At 43.2% G+C, this 21,057-nt stretch overlaps 9 protein-coding genes across 9 annotated transcripts; 3 read left to right on the top strand and 6 right to left on the bottom strand.

Annotated features, from left to right (window-relative positions):
- Positions 1-194: 194 nt before the first annotated feature.
- NECHADRAFT_81151 (uncharacterized protein) lies at positions 195-1,587 on the bottom strand (the record flags this gene model as incomplete). The annotated part of the gene is made up of 6 exons (XM_003042085.1): positions 195-598; positions 654-721; positions 775-965; positions 1,051-1,117; positions 1,173-1,372; positions 1,420-1,587. 6 exons carry the CDS (start codon positions 1,585-1,587, stop codon positions 195-197), a joined length of 1,098 nt encoding a protein of 365 aa, XP_003042131.1.
- A 1,205-nt stretch (positions 1,588-2,792) lies between these two features.
- Positions 2,793-3,720, top strand: NECHADRAFT_42596 (uncharacterized protein; the record flags this gene model as incomplete). Its single annotated transcript, XM_003042167.1, has 2 exons — positions 2,793-2,859; positions 2,933-3,720. The coding sequence occupies 2 exons, from the start codon at positions 2,793-2,795 to the stop codon at positions 3,718-3,720; spliced, it is 855 nt and encodes a 284-aa protein (XP_003042213.1).
- An 837-nt stretch (positions 3,721-4,557) lies between these two features.
- On the bottom strand, positions 4,558-5,408 carry NECHADRAFT_81149 (uncharacterized protein; the record flags this gene model as incomplete). Its single annotated transcript, XM_003042084.1, has 2 exons — positions 4,558-4,749; positions 4,806-5,408. 2 exons carry the CDS (start codon positions 5,406-5,408, stop codon positions 4,558-4,560), a joined length of 795 nt encoding a protein of 264 aa, XP_003042130.1.
- A 697-nt stretch (positions 5,409-6,105) lies between these two features.
- Positions 6,106-7,968, top strand: NECHADRAFT_81148 (uncharacterized protein; the record flags this gene model as incomplete). Its single annotated transcript, XM_003042166.1, has 6 exons — positions 6,106-6,261; positions 6,311-6,453; positions 6,501-7,321; positions 7,374-7,559; positions 7,614-7,783; positions 7,834-7,968. 6 exons carry the CDS (start codon positions 6,106-6,108, stop codon positions 7,966-7,968), a joined length of 1,611 nt encoding a protein of 536 aa, XP_003042212.1.
- A 181-nt stretch (positions 7,969-8,149) lies between these two features.
- Positions 8,150-9,146, bottom strand: NECHADRAFT_100740 (uncharacterized protein). The gene has a single exon (XM_003042083.1). The coding sequence runs from the start codon at positions 9,133-9,135 to the stop codon at positions 8,242-8,244; it is 894 nt and encodes a 297-aa protein (XP_003042129.1). The 5' UTR covers positions 9,136-9,146; the 3' UTR covers positions 8,150-8,241.
- Positions 9,147-9,486: 340 nt separating this feature from the next.
- Positions 9,487-10,622, top strand: NECHADRAFT_81146 (uncharacterized protein; the record flags this gene model as incomplete). The annotated part of the gene is made up of 4 exons (XM_003042165.1): positions 9,487-9,545; positions 9,592-9,948; positions 10,001-10,360; positions 10,409-10,622. The coding sequence occupies 4 exons, from the start codon at positions 9,487-9,489 to the stop codon at positions 10,620-10,622; spliced, it is 990 nt and encodes a 329-aa protein (XP_003042211.1).
- Positions 10,623-11,391: 769 nt separating this feature from the next.
- Positions 11,392-11,820, bottom strand: NECHADRAFT_28616 (uncharacterized protein; the record flags this gene model as incomplete). Its single annotated transcript, XM_003042082.1, has 1 exon — positions 11,392-11,820. A coding segment is annotated over one exon (429 nt), but the record flags the coding sequence as incomplete, so codon positions are not given.
- Positions 11,821-13,223: 1,403 nt separating this feature from the next.
- Positions 13,224-14,127, bottom strand: NECHADRAFT_8504 (uncharacterized protein; the record flags this gene model as incomplete). The annotated part of the gene is made up of 2 exons (XM_003042081.1): positions 13,224-13,694; positions 13,894-14,127. Coding segments are annotated over 2 exons (705 nt in total), but the record flags the coding sequence as incomplete, so codon positions are not given.
- Positions 14,128-14,343: 216 nt separating this feature from the next.
- Positions 14,344-14,613, bottom strand: NECHADRAFT_42513 (uncharacterized protein; the record flags this gene model as incomplete). Its single annotated transcript, XM_003042080.1, has 1 exon — positions 14,344-14,613. A coding segment is annotated over one exon (270 nt), but the record flags the coding sequence as incomplete, so codon positions are not given.
- Between the last annotated feature and the right edge of the window lie 6,444 nt (positions 14,614-21,057).

The following is a 21,057-nucleotide window of genomic DNA, read 5'->3' as shown; positions in this document are numbered from 1 at the left end:
CGACTACCCTACCCTACAAGAATCGTTGTTCTCGTTACAGGAGTTAAGAGGGCATTCCGAACCAGCATGGCGTCACTTCGTAGGGTAGCCTCTCGTGGATGCTGGAAAGCAAAGTATTCAAAAGCTTCAGGTTCATTATTTTCTATCCAACTCCAAGCTAGTGTTACAAAAAAGTTGACTTGTTTTGGTTGTCTTCAAACATCTTGCTTTATCGACACGTTGTTCAGCGAGTTTCCATTGTCGTACGACACGCTGACCTCCTGAACCCTCATGATATTCTTTCCCTCACCCTGCAGCAAAATAGTCTCATCGCTATCGTTCTTAATTGTAGTGGGATCTCGAGATGCCTCGGCGCTGGCAAAGTTGCTACTGCCCTTGGGGTATCCGATGCCATTGTCTTTGCGTTTGTTGGCATATGAGCTCATGTGGAATGAGCCACCGGTGTTGTAGGCGGAGTCGTCGTGTTGCTGGTAGCCAGCAGAGCTCGACTCTTGGCCCCGGACCTTGTTGTATAGAGGACGGAGAGCCGGGAGGGTGACGCAGACGATGGTTGTGGTGACTTCGCTGGCGGTCCAGATAACCGAGTCCGAGGTCGCATCTGATGAAGATTCTGGTTAGCGACTTGGGATGAATGAGGTGCGACATATACTTACAGAGATAATCGGCAGAGTTACTCAAGACTTCCAGTCCCGATGTTCTGATGACACCGCAAACACCGGCGCTTCACATCGTTAGCTGTTGATCTTGTGGGCATTGCATTTCATGGCGGCTTACAAGACTCCAAGACTGAGAGAAACACAGATGGAAATGCGTTCCTTGCGCTTCATCTTCAGTCCTCGAAGAGCAATCCAGGGGAAGGCGGCCAAAGCAAAGTCCATTGCCGCGGCGTATGCTGGTATGATAGTTAGATGCATGCCGATATTTTTCAAAGGCGTTTCGATACTTGCCACAGTCGATGAAGGCCACTACAGTGAGACTAAGGTAGCACACCTTCTGGTCTATCAATAAGGGGTTCCAGATGGATTCCACCGGAGTGCATTGTGCGAATACGGCGACGGAAAGGAAGATGCTGAGAATCATCATCGAGGCGATACAGAACCAAAGGAACCAACGGTGCCTGGTAGAGCCATTAATTAGAGCCCATAGGCCTTCGCAAGCGAGATAAGGCTTACCAAGATGCAGTAACAATGCGCAGCAAGAAGATGGCGACAGTCACCTTCCCCATGCCGATGGCCATCGAGACAACAGACTGGGCGCATAGGAGATAGAGCAAAGCATCCGAGAACTGATAAGTCTCAAGGGCATCAACATGCTGACCCATTCCATGAGCACATGCGATTGTAGTCAAGATGCCAAAGACAGTCATGAGAAGCTAAAAGATATTAGACGATTTCCAAGACACAGCCCAGCAATACTAACCGAAGTGATAACCAGACAAAGGTCGTCCCAGCCAACCGAACCTCTGATGTATCGACGAGTGTAGATTCGCGCCGCGACCAAGATGTATGTCAAGACATTTTCAAACCAAATGACTCCCACCACGGTTCCGCCTTTGCCCCCAATTCCTGCCATCACATGGGCCGCCATGGTGTTTGGTTGAGGCACTCAAGATGAGATGTCCAAGAGATGGAAGATTACAGAGACACGGCAAGCAGGGAGGAACCAAGGGCTCGATGGGGTGGCCAGGCCTAAAAGCCACTTCGGGAACACTTGCTGGGGGTGAACGGGAAGTGGAATTCAAAAAAGGGGGGGTTTCGAAGAATATGACAGAAACGGGTCTCCCAGCATGGCGGTAGTTGGGCAATTTAAATTACCAACGGTGTTCATGCGGCCCAAGTTTCATCCCCCTTTCCTTGATTGGGCTTCTTCCTGGTTGTTCCCTCGTTCCGTAACAAATGGGGCTGGGAGAGAACCGTTGTCTACCCGCCCTTGGGAACTTTCTTTAGTGATGAAACGTGGAGTACCAGGACCACCATGTTTTCTTTTTGGAACTTGCTTTGGAAACATCAACGGTTGCAGGATTTCTCGTCTGATTGATGTGATGAGCTGAATTACGGAGCGGCGTCGAAGGAACGCCTTGCACCAACGAGTCAGACGATTTGTCGACTCATGAGTGAGCGGTACTCTTCCGAGGCCTTCCATCACTCAGGGACAAGGCCGCGTAGTTACTGTACTGGTCCCGGGACTTGCAGCAAACCTGTGAGGTCCATGGCTGATTCCAATGGATGCTTGCTCGGTGCCTGGTGCAACGGCAGATCTACTTGGCCTCTGTGATGGGCATATCAGGTCTGTGTTATTGCTAGTGATCGGGTAGACATGAGCCAATTTTTCCAAAGCCGAACCCCGGTGCGTGGAGAAGCTGGTCTAATTGGGGTTAGAAGATCGACATGAGGTGCAACCCTGGCGCGGTTGTTAGTCTGCCGATCACGGGATGGATACGTACTATAGATTTCGCTCGCTCGTCTAAACCCCCTGAGATTTCGTACACGACGATCACGGAACCTTGGAAGATAGGGACCGGATGGTGGGACCTTGGTATGTCTGGTCCCCTGGCATACTGTTACACTGGACAGGAGGCTGGATGAAGTTGGTTCATGGGAGATACGCAACTCGTATGATGGCGGCTTCAAGTGCATCCACCGCTTGATTCCAAGACGAAAGCCCTCACCCATGAGAACTGACAGCGGTGGATACCATGCAGTGCGGAATCTCTTAAAGTTCCGCTTCCCTCGCGGGTTGTTGTAGTCATCAGAATTTCTGTACGCAGTAACCTTCCTTGTCCATCAATAACAATGGGCGCTTCTTCCGACGCTAAAGTTCACCAAGGCAAGCTTGCCATTGTCACTGGGGCCGCCCGTGGTAGGTTCTTCCCTGCCGTTGCTTTACTTGATATACCCAGATAACCTGATCGTCTTCTCTTTTTCTTTTGCAGGCATCGGATCCTACATTGCTCGCGCTCTCGCTGCCAGAGGTGCCAACATTCTGGTCAACTACGCCACTGAATCCTCTGATGCTCCTGCTGCAACCCTGTGCAAGGAGCTCGAGGAGAAGCATGCTGTCAAGGCTGTGCCATGTAGAGCCGACATTAGCAAGGCTGAGAGCTGTGAGAGTCTTATCGCTGTCTGCAAAGAGCACTTTGGTGGCGACGACTTGAAGATCGACATCATCGTGCACAATGCAGCCGTGCTCTACCTCGGCCCAGTCGAGAGTGTGAAGCAGGATGAGTTCGACCACATTTACCGCGTCAACGTCTTGGGCCCTGCGCTGCTTACGGGCGTGTGCAAGCCCTACTTACCGACAGACCGGTCCGGCCGCATTGTCATGATGTCCAGCATCAACCCCAAAATCGGCACCCCTCACACAACCCTCTACGCAGGTACCAAGGCGTCTATGGAGGCTATGGCAAGGGTCTGGGCCCGTGAGCTTGCAGAGAACTGCACGGTCAACACCATCAACCCGGGACCTGTCATGACTGACATGTACATGACGGCACCTGACGAGATCAAGCAAGCTTTGGCTCTGTGGAACCCTCTGACACCTCTTGTCCCCGTTAGAGAGACGGACGGGCCAGAGGTGCAGGAGCTTGGAAGAAAGTTTGGTGGCAGAGCCGCATATCCAGAGGAGATTGCCAACCTGGTCGCCATGATCTGCTCACCGGAGTCAAGTTGGATGACTGGTAGCTTGGTGAGCGCCAACGGCGGCTTGACGTTCAGCACTTAGGCGAGGGAGGATAGTTTCCTCGTGTATATAGATGATAAGGGCTGTCGATCACGGAACAGCTGTTAGAAGTGTTCTAGCTAATCATTGACTGAATCTCAATCACGTCTTGCTCAACTGCTGCGTAGCCCCTTGGTGGAATTCGCAAGTGTCTACGAATTCATGCCCTGAAATGACTGATCGATCAGCTGACCCGAGGATTGAGCTGGGTCTAACTGCCACTCTTTGCTTTTTTGTCTTCTCGCTAAATCCCCAGCCGTTACACTAGGGGGGACCGGATGCGACAGAACTTCCCGGTTGCACCCTTGCCTCGGGCCGCATTAGACCAGACTATCTCGAGATGGATCCTGTCTGCCAATCACCACTTGGGGTGATCTTGCTGAATCACGATTGGACGTTAAACGAGCGGGGAAAGAGAACGGGGTTTCGTATGGGACTCTCCTAGTCGCGACCCATCTCAAACAAGAGATAATCGTCCCGAGGAAATTTGTTCGGCAGAGCTCGCTTAGGGCAAGCGGCCGCTGAATGATCCTCTTGGAATGTCACCAACAGGGTCTTGTCGTTCCCCGGGTGGAACCCTGACGCCGGCCATGGTTCCCGGTCACGCCGGTAGTTGGGGGATGTGGAAACGATTATGCAAGGTCCAACGCCGAGGAACACTGACGGTGAATAACCCCGACAGCGGACTTTAATGAGAGAGGAAAAAGCAAAGAGTGATTGAACTTGCAGAGGGACAAGGATATATGTATGGATGTACAAAGTTTCTACAGCTGTTGCGACACTAACAGCCCCTTGACTGATGAGCTCCTGCAACGCGAGTCATGCATGCTACATACAACATTACTTGGCCATGAAGCCACCGTCCACCGGGAGAGTAATACCCGTCACATACGAAGACGCCGGAGAGCACAGCCAGAGAGATCCCTGTGCCACCTCGTGGGGCATACCGAACCGGCTCAGGTAGCTGACGTTTGGCGCGAACTCGTCGTGTGTCGTCCCCATAATCTCCAGAGCCTTTTCAGCCATGACAGTCTGTTGGAGTCGGTTAGCTCTTACTTAGAATTGCCAAATTGGACTTGTCAACTTACAAAGATGGCACCTGGCGCCACGGCGTTTACTCGAATGCTATGCGGACCGCCCTCCATGCTTGCGTGCTTTGTAAGACCCACGAGGGCGTGCTTGGCAGCTGTGTAGGCCGGCATGTTGGGCTGTGGCTTGAAGGCATTGATGCTGGCAATGTTGACAATCGAACCACCACCTCCCTGGGCAATGAACTGCTTCATCTCATGCTTGACGCACAGCGCCGTGCCAGTGAGGTTGATGCTGATCAGCTTATCCCAGTATGTCTCGTCAAAGTCGGTAAGAGGTGTCTTGTCAGGAGTCAACGCAGCGTTATTCACAGCGCAGTCCAGACGACCAAACTTGTCCACTGTGAACTTGACGAGGGCAGCCACATCCTCAGAAGAAGAGATGTCAGCCTTGGTGAAGTAGACCTCGCCTAGAATAGACAGCTCCTTGGCCACCTCGTCGCCCTTGTCCTGCTGCACATCGCAGATGACGACCTTGGCGCCGGCCTTGAGAAAGACTTCCGCAGTGGCCTTGCCCATTCCCTGCGCACCACCAGTGATGAGTGCAACCTTGTCTTTGAGGACGGGAAAGATGGCGGCTTCAGGGACGTGCGGAGGAGCCATGGTGATGGAATAGGTGTAGGATTGGAGAATGATGACTGGTTCAGGTGTGGAAAGAGATGTGCAGAAATGACTGGCCGAGACAAGAGAAGAAAAAAATGCAGTTAAATAGAGCTACTCAAGCGAAGATCAGGCACGCATTCGATTGAGGAGAGCTCATACCATGCCCGTTTTGCACCGTTGGGCATCAGACTACTCCTCGAACCATGCATCCCTTAGCAAAACCCGGCTATGACTATCACCTACAAGGATATACGACTGAGATGGATGAAGGATCTACAAGAACTAGGGTCCATCCTTGAGGGGGGAATGTACCGCATGCTAGTCGGAGCTGTTGGTTTCGCAACATGGGCCAACGATACAAGCCAAGTGGAGCACGAACTGATTCGTTCTGAGGGGATAAAGTTACATAGTCTGTGTAGGCACATACGATTCATGCCAGAAGCTGAAAAGATCCTCGTGGGCTTCGGTTGCATTGTACGGGGTCTGCTATCTCAGTCAGCGCACATGGCAAATGCGGCATGCGGCAAGGTTGCATCGCATGCTGTCTTTCATTATCAGGGCCTTTTCTCCTCCTCTAAACCCCCTTCTGTTCTCTCCAAGGCATCTTGTCTCCCCGTCATCGTCTGTTTTTGTTTGCGAACGCCTCGTTTTCACTTCTTTGAGTTTTTGAAAGCTTGAATTGCTAGACGACGCAAAGATGGCTTCAGAAGCTGACAAGACTCAACTCGAGACGAGCCAGGAGTTTAATGGCTCTGAGAACAATGACAACGGTGCCAGCTCGCCTTCTTCTGACTCTGGGTCTGGAGATGCTGTCAAGGCTGTGACGCACTCTGTCAGTTGGATCACCTACCAGGTAAGATACCCCCATCTTGTTGAGACAGAGCATCTCTAACAGCTTCAAGGTCATCATCACAGCTGCTCTGGGCGGATACCTGTATGGCTTCAGCGCCAACGCCATTGCTGGAACATTGGCTCAGCCTTCCTTCATCGCCAAGTTCTTGTCGACACCCGATGCCGCTCAAAGAACCGATGGACTCCTAGGAGGGTAAGTTCTTCACGAACAATCATGAGAAGTGTGTTGACCTCGCCCAGTTTCCTTGCCGGTGCCATGGTTGGCTCTCTGGCTCAGGCTCCCCTCTCGAAGCACTACGGTCGTCGTCTCTGTAACGCCGTAGCCGCCGTAGCCGCCGGTATCGTCATTATCTCTGGTGCTCTTCAAGCCGCATCTGTCAACATTGCCATGCTTCTGGTCTTCCGCGTCATCTGCGGTATCGGCGCCGGCATGGTCTTTGCCAATTCTCCTGTTTACATGAGTGAGGTCGCTCCCCCTCACGCTCGTGGATCTCTGGTCGGTATGCAGGGTGTCGGTGTCGTCACTGCTTACATCCTCTGCGCCGTCTTCAACCTTGCCTTCAGCTACGTCCACTCTGCTATCCAGTGGCGCCTCATCTTCATCGTCCTGACCGGCATGGGCGTTGTCCACCTCATTTCGCTCTACTTCCTCCCAGAGTCTCCTCGTTGGCTCATGGAGCAAGGCCGAGATGATGAGGCCCTCGCCATTCTGGTCAAGTTGCACAAGACCAAGACCGACCCCAATGGTGTCCTTGCCCATGCTGAGGCGACACAGATCAAGGCCCAGGTTGAGACTGAAAAGAACCTGCCCGCCGGTTTCAGGTACATCTTCACCACGCGACACCTCTTGAAGAGAGCTTACTGCTCTATCCTTCTCTGGGTCATGGCTCAGGGTACTGGTATCACTGCCATTGCTAACCTTGTTCCCGTCCTCATGGGTGGTCTTGGATTCGGCGTTACTCTCCAGATGGCTCTCGGAGTTGTCTGGACTGTGTGCGCCGTTATTGGATGTGGTTTCAACGTTCTCCTTCTCGACCGTGTCCCCCGTGTCAGACTTCTTGGTAAGTTTTCACACCACGGGTCATGGATAGACTGCTAACCAGGTGTCACTAGTCATTGGTGGTTTTGGATCTGCTGCTATCCTCAGCGTCATGGCTGCTCTCCAGAAGTTCTACCTCGGAACTGACGATGGCCCCGGTCTCAACGCTGCCGTGGCCATCTACTTCATCTTCGGTGCCTTCTTCACTACCACCATTGAGTGTACCGCCTATGCCTACGGATCCGAGATTTGGCCTACTCGTGAGTTCAATCACCTTCCTCAACATGTAGTCTTACTGACATTTGGGTTTCTAGATCTCCGCAGCGAGGGCTCAACTCTTGTCTTCGCTTCCTTCTTCGGTAACTCGATCGCCTACAGTGCCCCCGTCACTGTTGGTCTGAAGAACATTGGCTGGAAGTTCTACATGATCTTTGTCGTCGTCACCGTCATCAGCACCATTGCCATCTGGTTCACCTTCCCTGAGGTCAGTCCCATGTCCATCCTTTTACAGTCTATATCACTGACATCAAACAGACAATCGGTCTTCCCCTTGAGGAAATCAACGCCAAGTTTGGTGAACAGGTCGAGGTCGACCTCAAGTCTGCTGTGGCAGCAGAGGTTGGACAGGAGAAGAGGGGCGAAAACGTTACAAGCAAGGCCACTGCCTAAGCGTACCGCGAAGTTGGCTCTCAAAAATAGTTCAAACTACCTAGCATCACCGAGACTATTAATGATCACCCCGCGGTGATGACGATGGATTATCAGATTTCTTTCTCAGCCAGGGGCAAAAGTAACCAGACACCAGCAAGACTGTCAGACACTGTCATTATATCCAAACGTAATTGGTCTTAGATAGGTCTAATCCTAATAAACCTTGTCAATCAATTTGTTCCTATATTTAGTTGAATCTGATTGAGATGCCAAGGTCCCTGTAGCGTGCCCTCACTTTTCCACGTATGGAGCGAGAGTCTGGGCAGATCGCCTCAACAACTCGGTGTAGTAACTCTCGGACAGCAACCCAGACCCATGATCAATGATGAACTTGAGATGGTCCGCCGTGACCTCCACGTTGCTTGTCTCCAACTGTTCCGCCCCGAACTTTCCAACAGGTGTACGATCAATCGACGGCATGAATTCGACCGACAAGGCACCATCATACCCTGCTTCGACGAGAGCCTCCATGATTTTGGGCCAATCGAGGGATCCGTCTCCAGGAGCAAGACGATTATTATCTCCAACGTGGAAATCCACAATTCGGCCCCGGCACGCCCGGATGGCTCCGATGAGATCCTTCTCCTCGAGTGCCAAGTGGAAGGGGTCAAAGGCGATTCCCACATCGTATCCAACCTCATCGGCGAGGGCGAGAGCTTGGTTTGTCCTGTTGAGGAAGTACGTCTCGAATCTGTTGAGAGGTTCGAGTCCAACTCGAATTCCCTTTTCCTTTGCGAATGCGGCAACTTCGCGGAGGCCTTCGACAGCCCATCTCCATTCATTCTCTGGAGTTGACGTGGGGATAATTGTGCCGACATTGCCAGGCACGATGGTGATAATTTGTCCCCCCAGCTCTGCTGACAAGGTCACCACATTTTTCATGTAGTTGATGGTATCCCGTCGTTGCTGAGCGTCGGCGGCGATCAAGTTCCGCTTTCCCTGCTGGATGGTGACTGTACCCCAGCATTTGATGTTGTACTTTTGGAGAAGATGGCGTGTTTCTTCGACGGGGAACTGATCCGGCTCACCAGCTAGCTCGACGCTAGTGTATCCAAGACGGTTGAGTCGCTCGAGAGTCTTCTCCAGAGGCTCTGGGCGCATCCAAGTGTGTGAAGCCAAATGCATGATGATCAACGAGGTTCAAAGCGAATTGTATGGATCATACAAGAATAGAGCAGAGTGAAGTCATTTTATACCTCAATCATCTTGTAGAACCCCTCTTATTCATCAACTGTGCCGTGTCTCGGAACATGGGATTCCGTTGGAGTTGAGTGGAGAGTTGCTCACATGCGGCGGATCATCATCATCCGCCTTATTAATCCACACATTTATAAGGCGGAGCATCATATTCCGCTTCAACGCCCGGTGTTTCTTGAGATCAACAATTGTATATATACTTCTATTCTATCCCAAATATGATGAAAATGAATCCCAATAGCATACACACTTATCCACGACCCACTTCAACTTGACAACATGGCCAACCACTGGACTGAAGAGTCAATCTTTGACTCGTACAACATCTTTGAAGAGACGTGAGAAACACCCTCAATATTCTCGACCACGACTAACAACTTGAAGCTTCAAGGTCGTCTCCTCTCATGAGATCAAAGCTGCTGTTTTGATCCCCAAGAACCTCAAACCTGGTTCCCACCCCATCATCTATCATCTCCACGGCGGATTTCTCGTCACCGGTTATGGCTTGTTTCCTGCCTTTTTCCCAAAGTGGGTTGACAAATTGGCTCTCAGGCACTCAGCTATCATTGTGTCCCCTGATCATCGCCTCTTACCCTCCGAAAATGGCGTAGCCGATGTGCTCGAGGATCTTGAAGACTGCTGGCAGTGGACAAAGCTGAAGCTACCAAGCATCCTGGAGACTAAGGCTCCTGGCCACTTTCTTGACTTTTCGCAGACACTGCTTGCTGGGGGCTCGGCTGGGTAAGAGCTCAGTAAAAGGATACAGTTGAATATTGGCTAAAACCTATCATAGTGGTTATTGTGCGACAGAGCTGGCTCTCTCCTACCCCGACGATTTTCGAACCCTCGCAGTCGTTTACCCCCTCTTAGACCCCAGAGACAAAGTGTACGTCGAGGGCCCAGGACCAGACGAGCCCACCATCCTACGAGCAGATCTCAAGGATATGCCATCCAAGGAAGAGACTATAGCTTGGATCGAGGAGACCCGCAAGAAGCCCCATTCCAAAGACAACCTTGACAGGATTCCCTTCCCAATTGCGGCTTGCCACTCTGGCATCTTCGCATCAGCCATTTTCGACAACAAGGGACTAAATAGGAGGGAATTCTTTCCACTGGAGAGAATCGAAGCTGGCGAGAGGCTACCTCCAAAGATGTGAGTCGTTGACTTCTTCGTGGATCAACTTGAGCTAACAGAACACAGGTGGTTGATGCATGGGGATGATGATGCGACTGTACCCATCAGGGGAAGTTACAAGTTCATTAATCTTATACACAAGAAGCTTCCGCAGACTACGCTCAGATTTGATGTTTGTCCTGGACAAGATCACGCATTCGACTTTGACGAAAGCACTTGGGAGTCATTTGCGTCAGAAGCGCTAGACTTTGTCACTAAGGGTTGGCTCATCGAGGGTTGAGGTTCTCATGGGCCACGGTAGACAACAACAAGATTGAGGAGACATATGGACTCCACATACACCTTGATTTCGCACTCCTGTGATGTTTATAAGAAAGAGGGAGCTTGGGCTGTTTAGATTGGATAAGACATCCGAATTTATGTATTTCATCAGCCGAGCTTTATCTCATAACGCTCTTAATGCGTATTTATAACAGAAAATCGTGAAAAAGGTTTATTAATATCTAGGCAGATAGTGTTATGTATAAGTAACAAGATGTTACCGAAATGCCATGAAGTCCCGTCGAGGGTCACAAGTCAGTTTCAGGGTTGCACCTGATTCATTTAGGCATAGGCGTGTCGTCAAGCAGCAACTGTAGCTTATCTTGATAGCGTTGTTTAACAACTTCGTCCCACGGCCTCAACCAACTGGGTTGTTCCAGACCTCTAGTCTCAGCGCCCGCAATGGCCAGCGCCCTCACGACTTCGTCATGGTCATAATGGGCGGCTATGGTGCTGGGAGAGCCCATGCTGGGATCTGCGCCCGCTCTCAAAAGAAACCGGGATATGTCTGCTCTTCCAAGCCTTTCGGCTTCCAGTAACGGAGACCGTCCTGTAGCTCCAATGCCGTTAGGGTTAGCTTTGTTGTCAAGCAGTAGTTGGCACATTTCAAAGTTATTCTCGGCCAGCGCTTCCCCCATGTGATTGATATCAGACTCCAACAAGGTGCTGGAGTCGTCGTTCCAGTCGCCCAGGAATTCCCAGTCACCCAAGGACTCGGTTTTCAAGTGATCGCTATGGACCGCACAAATTAATGCCGTGTCTCCGTTCACAGTCCTTGCCTCAACATAGCAACCCTTTTGAAGAAGAATCTTTGCGAGGTCGATGTGGCCACCGCTGGCTGCTCTAATAAGTGCCGTGAAGCCTTCATAATCCTTCGTTTCAATATCAACACCCCAATCCAATAAAACTTGCGTGACGTCAACATAACCTCTTCTAGCCGCTTGAAGCAGCGGCGTCTGGCCAAGATGATCTCTCGCCTCTGCTTTCGCGTTCTTCTGAAGCAAATACTCTACTGTGGCAGCCTGGCCATTTTTAGCCGCCAGGTTCAGTGGCGTCATGTCACTGAGGTCTCTTGCTTCGATGTCGGCGTTTCTTTCAAGGAGGAGTTCCAAGATATCGTGATGACCGCCCAGGACAGCCAGCGCCAGAGGGGTCCTGTCAGCATAGCTTCTCCTCTCAGTATCGGCCTTGTTGTCTAGAAGGCATCGGACAACCTCCTTGTGGCCCTTCTCTACAGCATAGACAAGTGGTGTTTGGTTGAGTAGACCGCACTTGTCGACGTGCGCTCCAGCGTTCAGCAGACTCATCACTACGTCAACATGGCCTTTTTCGGCTGCATGAGACAGCGGGGTTCGACCATCATAGTCTTGGGCGTCCAACTGGTAGGTCCCGAGGAGAGCAGTTACTAAGGGTTCCACGCCGCAAAGTGCGGCGAGATGGAGGCCCGTGAACTCATCTGCGTACCCCAGATCCCAAGAGATCGGATTTGCAGAGGGTGAGCAGTCATGAATGAAGGCTTGAATAGAAGATCTCCACTTGTTCTCGTTGCCAAGCAGGCGAGTCAGGAGTGAATCGGTCTCAAGGTCCACGATGTTAGAGACATAAGGACCAGAAGATTTAAGATGGTCGACTCAGTGACAGCACCCATAACTGTAGAGTCTATGTGACATCCTCCTTTCTTGGTACTGGGGGTAGTAGCCGCAGGGTCCTACTTCAAAAATGGCGAACGAAATGTAGGTGAGCAGCTTCAACGTGATGTCGCGGTGCGCCACGGCCTTTGCTCTCTCGGCTGCTTCAGCAACGGCAAGCCCCCTGTCCCTTGGCCCCTCTAGCCAGCCGAAGTTGGAATCCAGGTACTCTCGTGCCGTGTGATGAAGCAGCTGAATAACACCGTCGTTGCCGACACTCACTAGACCTTTGCATGCCTCTACTATGGACTTGGTAGTGCTGGAGTCGCCATTGTCAAGGCTCGACGCATTGATCTTGATGGCCAGAGCCTCTCGAAGTTCTAGGACAGTAATTGGTCTCCTCGCGCAGACAAGCCAGATCAGAGTAGCCTTGGCAAGTGAGCAATATTCGCCTGGTTGGTTTTCGATCCGCTGAATCGTTTTTAGGTAAATCTCTCGATATGCAGCCAGCCCCCTGGGTAGCATTTCGATGCTTTCTTTCATCCGATTGGGAGATGTCATTTCCAAGACATAATCCATGTGGAATCGAGCCAGAAGAAATCTAGAAATAGTTAATAAAGTTCTTGCATGAGGAACCATTCAACTCACATTCCATCAGAAACCTTCATAACCTTCTCCTTTACCGCCTCCCTGAGCTCCTCTTTCACCTCTGCTGCATACTCTTCAAGTTCATCCTTGATGACGTCGTGCTGAGCGATGCGCTGCTCTAGATACCAGCTCACATCCTCGTCCGAGGCACGAATCTCAAGGGATAAGTAATGGTCAAACATGGCCTCCAGCCTCTTATCTGGCCGAGAGGTGACGAAAACCTTGGCTTTGACCTCTTGTTGCATTCTGAATATCTCGGGCAATAGATTCGACACCTCCTCGCTCTCATCGAGCGCGTCAATCACGACATATGCGCGTGAGAGGGGAAGCTTAGCGTCGATGAGGACATCGGTAAGCTCTCGGGCTGAGACTGAGCTTAGTTGTCGGCCTTGGTTTTTCGAATGGAAACGTTGCACGGATTCTGGCATGCTCGGGCTAGCTTCGATCAACTGCCTGAGTAAGCTTGCGAGGATATGAACAGCCTTTTGCTGCTCTCGTTTTCCAGCATCGCAGTACGCGTAGACAACGACAGTCTCCTCGGGCGCCGAGCATCCCAGGTGGTCAATAACGAGGGAAGTCATCACGGTCTTCCCAGCTCCAGGAAGGCCTTGACAAAGTAATGTTGTCTCGGTCCCTGTGAGCCATTCGCTGAATTGAGGTGAATCGAGAAGCCATCTGCCAGTTCCGGGCTCGCATTTTGCAAAGTGATCGTCTTGCGGGTGTCTCCAACCCTCCTGTCCCAGCCAATTTAGGACCTTTTGCTGATCGTTACTCCGTCTCAATAAGTCGACATGTTCTCCTACCTCTCCTAGCTTCCCTTCCACTTCCAGGAATATTTTAGAACCTTCAAAAACATTGCGGGGGACTCCTTTACGTACCACTCTCGAGTGCCTTCGTGAGGTCCTGGGCCTTCGTAGCTGCCTTGACCTCTTGTCCAGTGACATTGGCGAGAACAGCCTTGCCATAAGCTGCTGCAGCCGCCGCTGCATATCGGTGCCAGTCGTCGTTTTTGTGTGTATCTGCGTAATCACATATCCCTCTGATGACCAAGCAAGGGATCTGGTCCACGATGCCAGCTGCTTCCATCTCGAAGCAAATCGCGTCTTCGTTGCCCCTTCGTAGAAGGCGACGGTCCTCTGGATTCTTGACAACTCCGCCTCCGGACAGGATAAGACCCAGATGAACAAATGAAGGGTCGGTCCCATCTCGTGGCCTGCGAGAAATAACCCCCTCTTCTCCTGCAGCCTCACACTCGCTGCAATCCCCACTTGCGTTGACATGATGGAAGTCGTCTTTGAAGAGAAGATCATCTTTGCTCGGGCGTTGGTAAGGTTCATGTTTCTCGCCAATGTCTTTCAGTATGAGGCAATGCGGCCTCCTACCCATCTCTTCCTCTTCTTCTTCCAGGCGATGACAGGAATTTATCAGAATCGAGGGAGGCTTGTTCAGGCAGCCTTTGAGGATGAACGATCCATCTTGTTGATATTTCCCAAAATCGTACTGGAGCACTCCAGGATGGCTGCCTCCAGGGATTCCAACCGCGACGTCACCCAGCCGAATATCCCTACTTCGGCTTGGTATGCCACCTGCAATCCCAATCATCAGGGCAAACCGAACGTTTGGAAACTGCTGAACAGCTGTGGCGGCACATGCTGCGGCATTCACGGGCCCCATCTGTGTTCCTCTGGCGATACCGACGTTGTGATCTTCTATGCGACCGTAAGAATAGGTAAAGGCGTCCAACCCAGCCATCATTGGGTGGCTTGTCAATCGCTCATTCAGAGTAAACCTAACGGCGGCGACTTCGGTAGCAAGAGCGCAAAAGATGGCGACCGTTATGTCTTGGGGCTGGACTGCCCTTGGGCCTTCCAGCGGAGGTGGTTGGCTCATGATACCCTTGACTTCCCGGGGCGTGGGATAACGTCAGGGAACCTATAGTCTCGGTATTCTATTTTTTTTTAATAATATCGATAATCGCTATTAGCTATAGGAGCAAAGGATATAATTAAAGATATATAATAATATTAAAACCTAATACTATAAAATACTAAAAACCTAAGGTAAGGCTCTATAGCTATAAAAACTTAATAGCTAGAAAATAAGCCTTATAATATAAGATATTACCTTTCTTTTTCTTATAAGAAATTATATTCCTTAGCTTTTTTTTTTAGCTTATTATTAATATTTCTTTTTTTATTTTATTTTATTTTTTTTTAAAATATTTATTATTTTAATATAAAAACTTTTAATTTTAATAATTAACCTAAGACTTAATTAATAATATAATAATATAAGCGCCTAAGTTATATTAATAAATTATAAAAATAAAAATAATTTTAAAAGAAACTTAGATTTATTAAGCTTTTTATTTTTTAATTTATTTAAGTTAATAATCTTATAGATATATTTTAAGTTACTTTTATTTAATTTTATAATTATTAAGTATATAAATCTATAAAAAACTAAGATTAATTATATTAATATATAAAAAATAATACTTAAGAACCTAGCTAACAAATTAGCTATAAGTAATATTTCTTTTAAAGATAAAGTCTTCTTAAGCTAGCTTTAATAATTAGAGGGCTAGCTAAAGAAATTATTAGACTTAATAGAGGAGCTATAGGCTTAAAAAGATCTAAATAATTTAGACCGAGATAAATAATAAAGGCCTTTAAATATAATAATTATTTATAGTATTAGTAATAGATATAAGGTTATTAGGAAAAGCTTAATTTATATATTATTAATAGGGTTATTAATAGGTTAGAAAAATTAAATATAATTATAGGAAGAGACCTAACTTTAATATATAATAAATCCGAATATATAAAATAGTCTCGGTATCCTAGCACCTGGCCACGTGAGGGAAAACTAATTAACAAGGGCACTTTCTTAATAGAGAATTAAGATAAATATTAATAGCTTCTTAATATATAGAAAGAATAAAAAGCCCGGCGGAGAGCGGGTAAAATAAGGCCTCTTCTATAAGAGCGGCTTATATATTAAGCGGATTAATAGAGAAGTTATATATCTATTAAGCGGGATCTTATATAATAGCTCTAAAGGTAATTATATAAGAGTTATAGCTAGTTAATCTCTAGTAAATTAGCTATATTAATCTTAATTTAAAAGGCTATATCGCGGCCTAGAAGGGAAAGAAAGAATAGCCTTAAGGATATAAATTTAAGTAATAAAAATAAATTAAAGGATAAGCCTATAATTAAATAGTATTAATACTAAAGAAAAGAATTTCTAAAACCCGCTAATTACTCTAGTATAAGGCACTGCGCTTACTTACCCGCTATGCTTTTTTAAAGAAATTTTAAAGCTTAGCTAGGTAATTTAGTAAAGCTATTAATTACTATAATCTTATAAACAATTATTAAGTTTTAAGTAAAATAAATTAAAGCTTCCTTAAGTAAGTATTTATTTTAAAATTAAATAATAAAATATTATTTAATTATAGGCTTTATAACATAATTAGGTAGTATGCTAATTAAGCTAATAGACCTCTTTTATAGAAGATCAACTAGTTTAGGCATAATATGCCGGAATTATACTATACCTCTATCTATAAGGCTCTTCCATGCGGTTATATAACCTCGCATATAACCTATATCCTTATAATTACTCCCCTTCTTATAGCGGCATATCCCGAGTCGCTATAATTAATATAATTAGATAGCTATAGCTATAGGGGACCTAATCCCTGCCTAGGTGCCTTAGCCTATATAACTATGTGACCTCGCTGTAGGGTTAGAAGTAATGCTAATAGAGGTTAACCCCTAAGGGTTACTAAAGCCCCTTATAAGCCTAATATAAGCCGATTCGCCGCCGAGCCTTTGCCGCCGTTACGAGCCATTTTAAAGCTAGCTACTTATACGCGGTGGGAATTAAATACGCGACCTCGCGCTAAGAGACCTATATTATATCTAAATAATTATAATATAATTAGGTAGCATACTAATTAAGCTAATAGACTTCTTTTATAAAAGATTAACTAGTTTAGGCATAATATGCCGGAACTATGCTATACCTCTATTTATAAGGCTCTTCTGTGTGGTTATGTGACCTCGCATATGACTTATATCCTTATAGGCTTATCCTTTAATTTATTCTTATTACTTAAACTTATTATCCTTAAGGCTATTCTTTCTTTCCCTTCTAGGCCGCGATATAGCCTTTTAAATTAAGATTAATATAGCTAATTTACTAGAGATTAACTAGCTATAACTCTTATATAATTACCCTTAAAGCTATTATATAAGATCTTATTTAATATATCCTTTTAATAAGAGAATATTACCTCTTATTACTTAGGTTATTTATAAATAGCTTCTTTTATTTAATATTTTTTATTTTAATTTATTAAGTCTCTAAGAAGTCTTTATATTCTTTTTAAGCCTTATAAGGTATTATTTATAATACTTTTATTTTTTTTATTATATCTTTATTTATTTTATTTTATAATAGCTTTAATTTTTATTATTTATTTAAGTTATTAAAAGCTTATTAAAGATCTTAATTAAGGAATTATGTTTTTATATATTAAATTTCTTTTATTAGCTTTTCTTTTATACCTTATAAATATTTTCTTTATTATATTTTTTCTTTTTATTTATATTATTAAATTAATTTATTTCCTTTATAACCCTAATTATATTTTTAATAATTATTTTATTAATAAGGCTTTTTATTTTTATTATATAATCTAAGCTTATTTTATTAGAGAAACAAAATATACTAATTATAATTAAAACTTTTAATATAACTTTCTTCTAATAACTTTTAAAAAAGAGTTTTTATATACTTTCTTATAAATTAAATACTATATAAAATAATAAGGGCAAATAATTAATTAATAATAATAAAGATCTTCTTAAGAAAAGAGCCCTTAAGCTCCCCGTTCTTAATCTAATCCTTAAAGAAGATAATAATAATAATAATAATTAGGGCCATAGCCTTAGCCCTTTTTCTATATATAAGAAATTACCTAATAGCCTAAAATAGCCTAGTATGCCTTTCCCCTAACTCATAGCTCCCCACGAGGCTTTAATACCTATCCTTATAGTTCCTAAAAAGCCTTATTAATCTTAGATACTCTTTTTATCTATTTTAGCCTATAACCTCCCTAGCTTAATTTTATACCTATTAGAGTACTTATAAACTATTTAATTATTTACCTCGGCTTCTCTATTACTTCTTTATTCTCTTATCTTTACTTTTCTTTAAAGCTATAATAAGGGCCTATAGCTATGCGGCTACTTATATAATATTATCCTACTAGGATAATCTTATAAGACCTATTAGTATATAAATTATATAATTCCTAGTTAATAATTACTATATAGGCTAGCTTCTTACCTCCCTAAGCTAACCTTTTAACCCTAGAAATATTAATATAATCTTTATAATTAGGCTTATTATTTTCTTTATTAAAATATATTTATTATTACTCTCTAAAGTTAAATAAGTAAATTATTTAGTGCCCCGAATATTAGGTATAATATTAATAATATAAGGCCGCTTATCCTTATATTTGCCTTAATTATAACCTATTATTATTTAATTAATTAATTTATTACCTCCCTAAGCTCTTAGCTTAGATTTTTTTCCTTTAGAGCTTAATAATAAGCTTAACTATATATACTTAGAGCTACTCTTTAAGGAGGGGCATAGGCGCTTCGGGGTACTTAATAAGAGGGACTTTAGAGGCCTACTTAGAGTCTAAGGGCCCTTTATTTTCTCGGGAGGTATTAAGGTAATAGGCTTATTTATCGCTATTAATATTATTAATAAGGGGAATTATAGGAATTTAATTAATTTCTTCTTATAGTTTAATATTAAGTTTATTAGCTTTTTTATTATTATCTTTAACCCTAAGTTAGATACTTTAGAATTTAATAAGGAATTTAATAAGATAAATTCCTTACCTTTAAAAATTAATATATTATCCTTAATTTTAAAGTCTTAGCGCTTATATTATCTAATTAGATTATTTAGTATATCTATAAAGATTAGAGCTATAATAATAGCTAATAATAGCCTAATTCTTCGCGGAAGAAATACCTTATCGCTAGGGTTTATTATTAGGGCTAGGATTAAGTAATTAATTATTTAATTATTAATAATATTAATAGATTCTAGCTTTATAGGTATATAACCCCTTATATTAATATAAAGCTATTTTATAGCTCTTAATTTATTAAGGAAGCTTAATTTATATTTAATTTTATTTATATAAGTTAATTAATATTTTATAAAAAGTCTTTTTTTAGTTTTATATAAATAATAATTATCTTAGATCCCGATCTTATTAATAATTATAATCTAAAAAATTCCTTTAATTACTTCTATATTATTATTATATATAATATCCTTAGACTTTCCTATATAGGTCTAAGAGTCTATTATTTAGTTATAAACTAATAGATTAAATAATCTTATTAGTTTATTTTCCTCTTTATTAATCTCTAGGGTTATAGGGGGGCAAAGTTAAATAAATATATTTATATTTAATCCTATTAACCCTCTAAGGGTCTAAAAGAAATAAAATAAAGATAAAAGGCTATACTCCTAGGCTCCCTATTATAGAATTAATAGGATTATATAAAAGTTAAAATCATAAGGTTATTTAGCTATTATAAGGTATTCTCTCTAGGTAAGGGAGATATTCTTCGCTTAAATTATTTAATTATTTAGTAGGGTATTAAAGTAATAAAAGTTTATTTTCTTTTTATCCTAAATAAAGGTTATAAAATAGCTATTATATTAATATTAGATAAAGCTAGCGAAGAATCTCTTTTTAATAAGGGACTTATATTATCTCCTAGGCCTATAAAACCCTATATTAAAATAGGCTTTAATCTAATTATAATAATTTAATAAGTATAATATAGGGGTATTTTAATAAGAATTATATTTTAATTCCTTCCTAGGGATCTTAATCTTATACCTAGTAATTATAATAACTTTCTTAAGCCTATTTATAAGTATCTATAGTATTTCTCTAATCGAGATATTAAATAATATCTTATTATTATAAGTTAGATCTTAGTATAAATACTAAAGGCTTTTAATATAATCTACTTAGGAGATATTAAAGGTTAAGTTCTTAAAGTAGCTTTATTAGAGCTTAATCTTACTTAGCTTTTAATTAATTAATTGCCGATTATTTATTATATAAGGGTACTTAAAGGTTACTAGGTCCTAATAGTCTTATTCCTTATAAGGCTAAAAGAATAATAATTATTTATTATTATATAATTCGGGAATTATATTAGCGATAATCTTATTTTTCTTAAGGAAGCTTCTTTACCTATTAATACTTTTAACCCGGGTAATTAGGTAAGCTTACTTTAGCTATATACTTATATACCTATGAGGGCCCTTAGGGGTAAAAAATATAGTCTTTAATAATATCTTAATAACTCATAGGGTATAAATTAAGGTATTATAGTTTTTTTTTATTTTTATAGTAGGTATAACATATATAATAAGCAAGTGCAATAGATAAGTAAGTGCAATAGCATATTATATAACTAAAAATCACTAAAACTTACATTTCTAAAAACAGCTATAAAATAGCTAAAAAGTTAAAAAAAGTATTTCTATAAATCTAACTCTATATAGGATCTAAATCTAATTTTTTTATATTTTTAAAAAATTCTATTTATAGAAAAATAGCAAATATATAGTGCGAAGAGGAATTTTCTAAACTAGCTTACTAAGATTTTTTTAAAAATATAAAAAAATATAATATGGGTTTTTCTTATGTTATATAATACGACTTTTAAATTATAGCTATCCTAGATTTTTTCTTAATTGTAGAGAACTTTTTAAAGAAATTAAAAATAAGGTATAAATACTAAGAAACTACAAAGTATTGCACTCGCATGACTATTGCACTTGCTTATTATATATGTTATAATATAATTATAATATTATCTTATTTAATTAAATATAGAAGGACTTAATATTCTTTATAGTAATAATCTTTAAAGAGGTATAGGGGTTATAATAAAAATAATTATTAGATTTATTTTAATCCGAGGGTTATTAAATAAAAGATTCTTATTTATTTAAGTATTAATTATTATTATATAAAATAAATAAAAA

The sequence above is a fragment of the Fusarium vanettenii genome, assembly GCF_000151355.1.
Source record: "Fusarium vanettenii 77-13-4 chromosome 6 genomic scaffold NECHAsca_37_chr6_2_0, whole genome shotgun sequence".
Taxonomy (NCBI): domain Eukaryota; kingdom Fungi; phylum Ascomycota; class Sordariomycetes; order Hypocreales; family Nectriaceae; genus Fusarium; species Fusarium vanettenii.
Note: the sequence above shows the minus strand (reverse complement) of the source record. Positions and strands in the feature narration are given on the sequence as shown.

Excerpts from the sequence above, each read along its gene's own strand:
- NECHADRAFT_100740 (XM_003042083.1), bottom strand. The coding sequence starts at position 9,135 with ATGCATTTGGCTTCACACACTTGGATGCGCCCAGAGCCTCTGGAGAAG.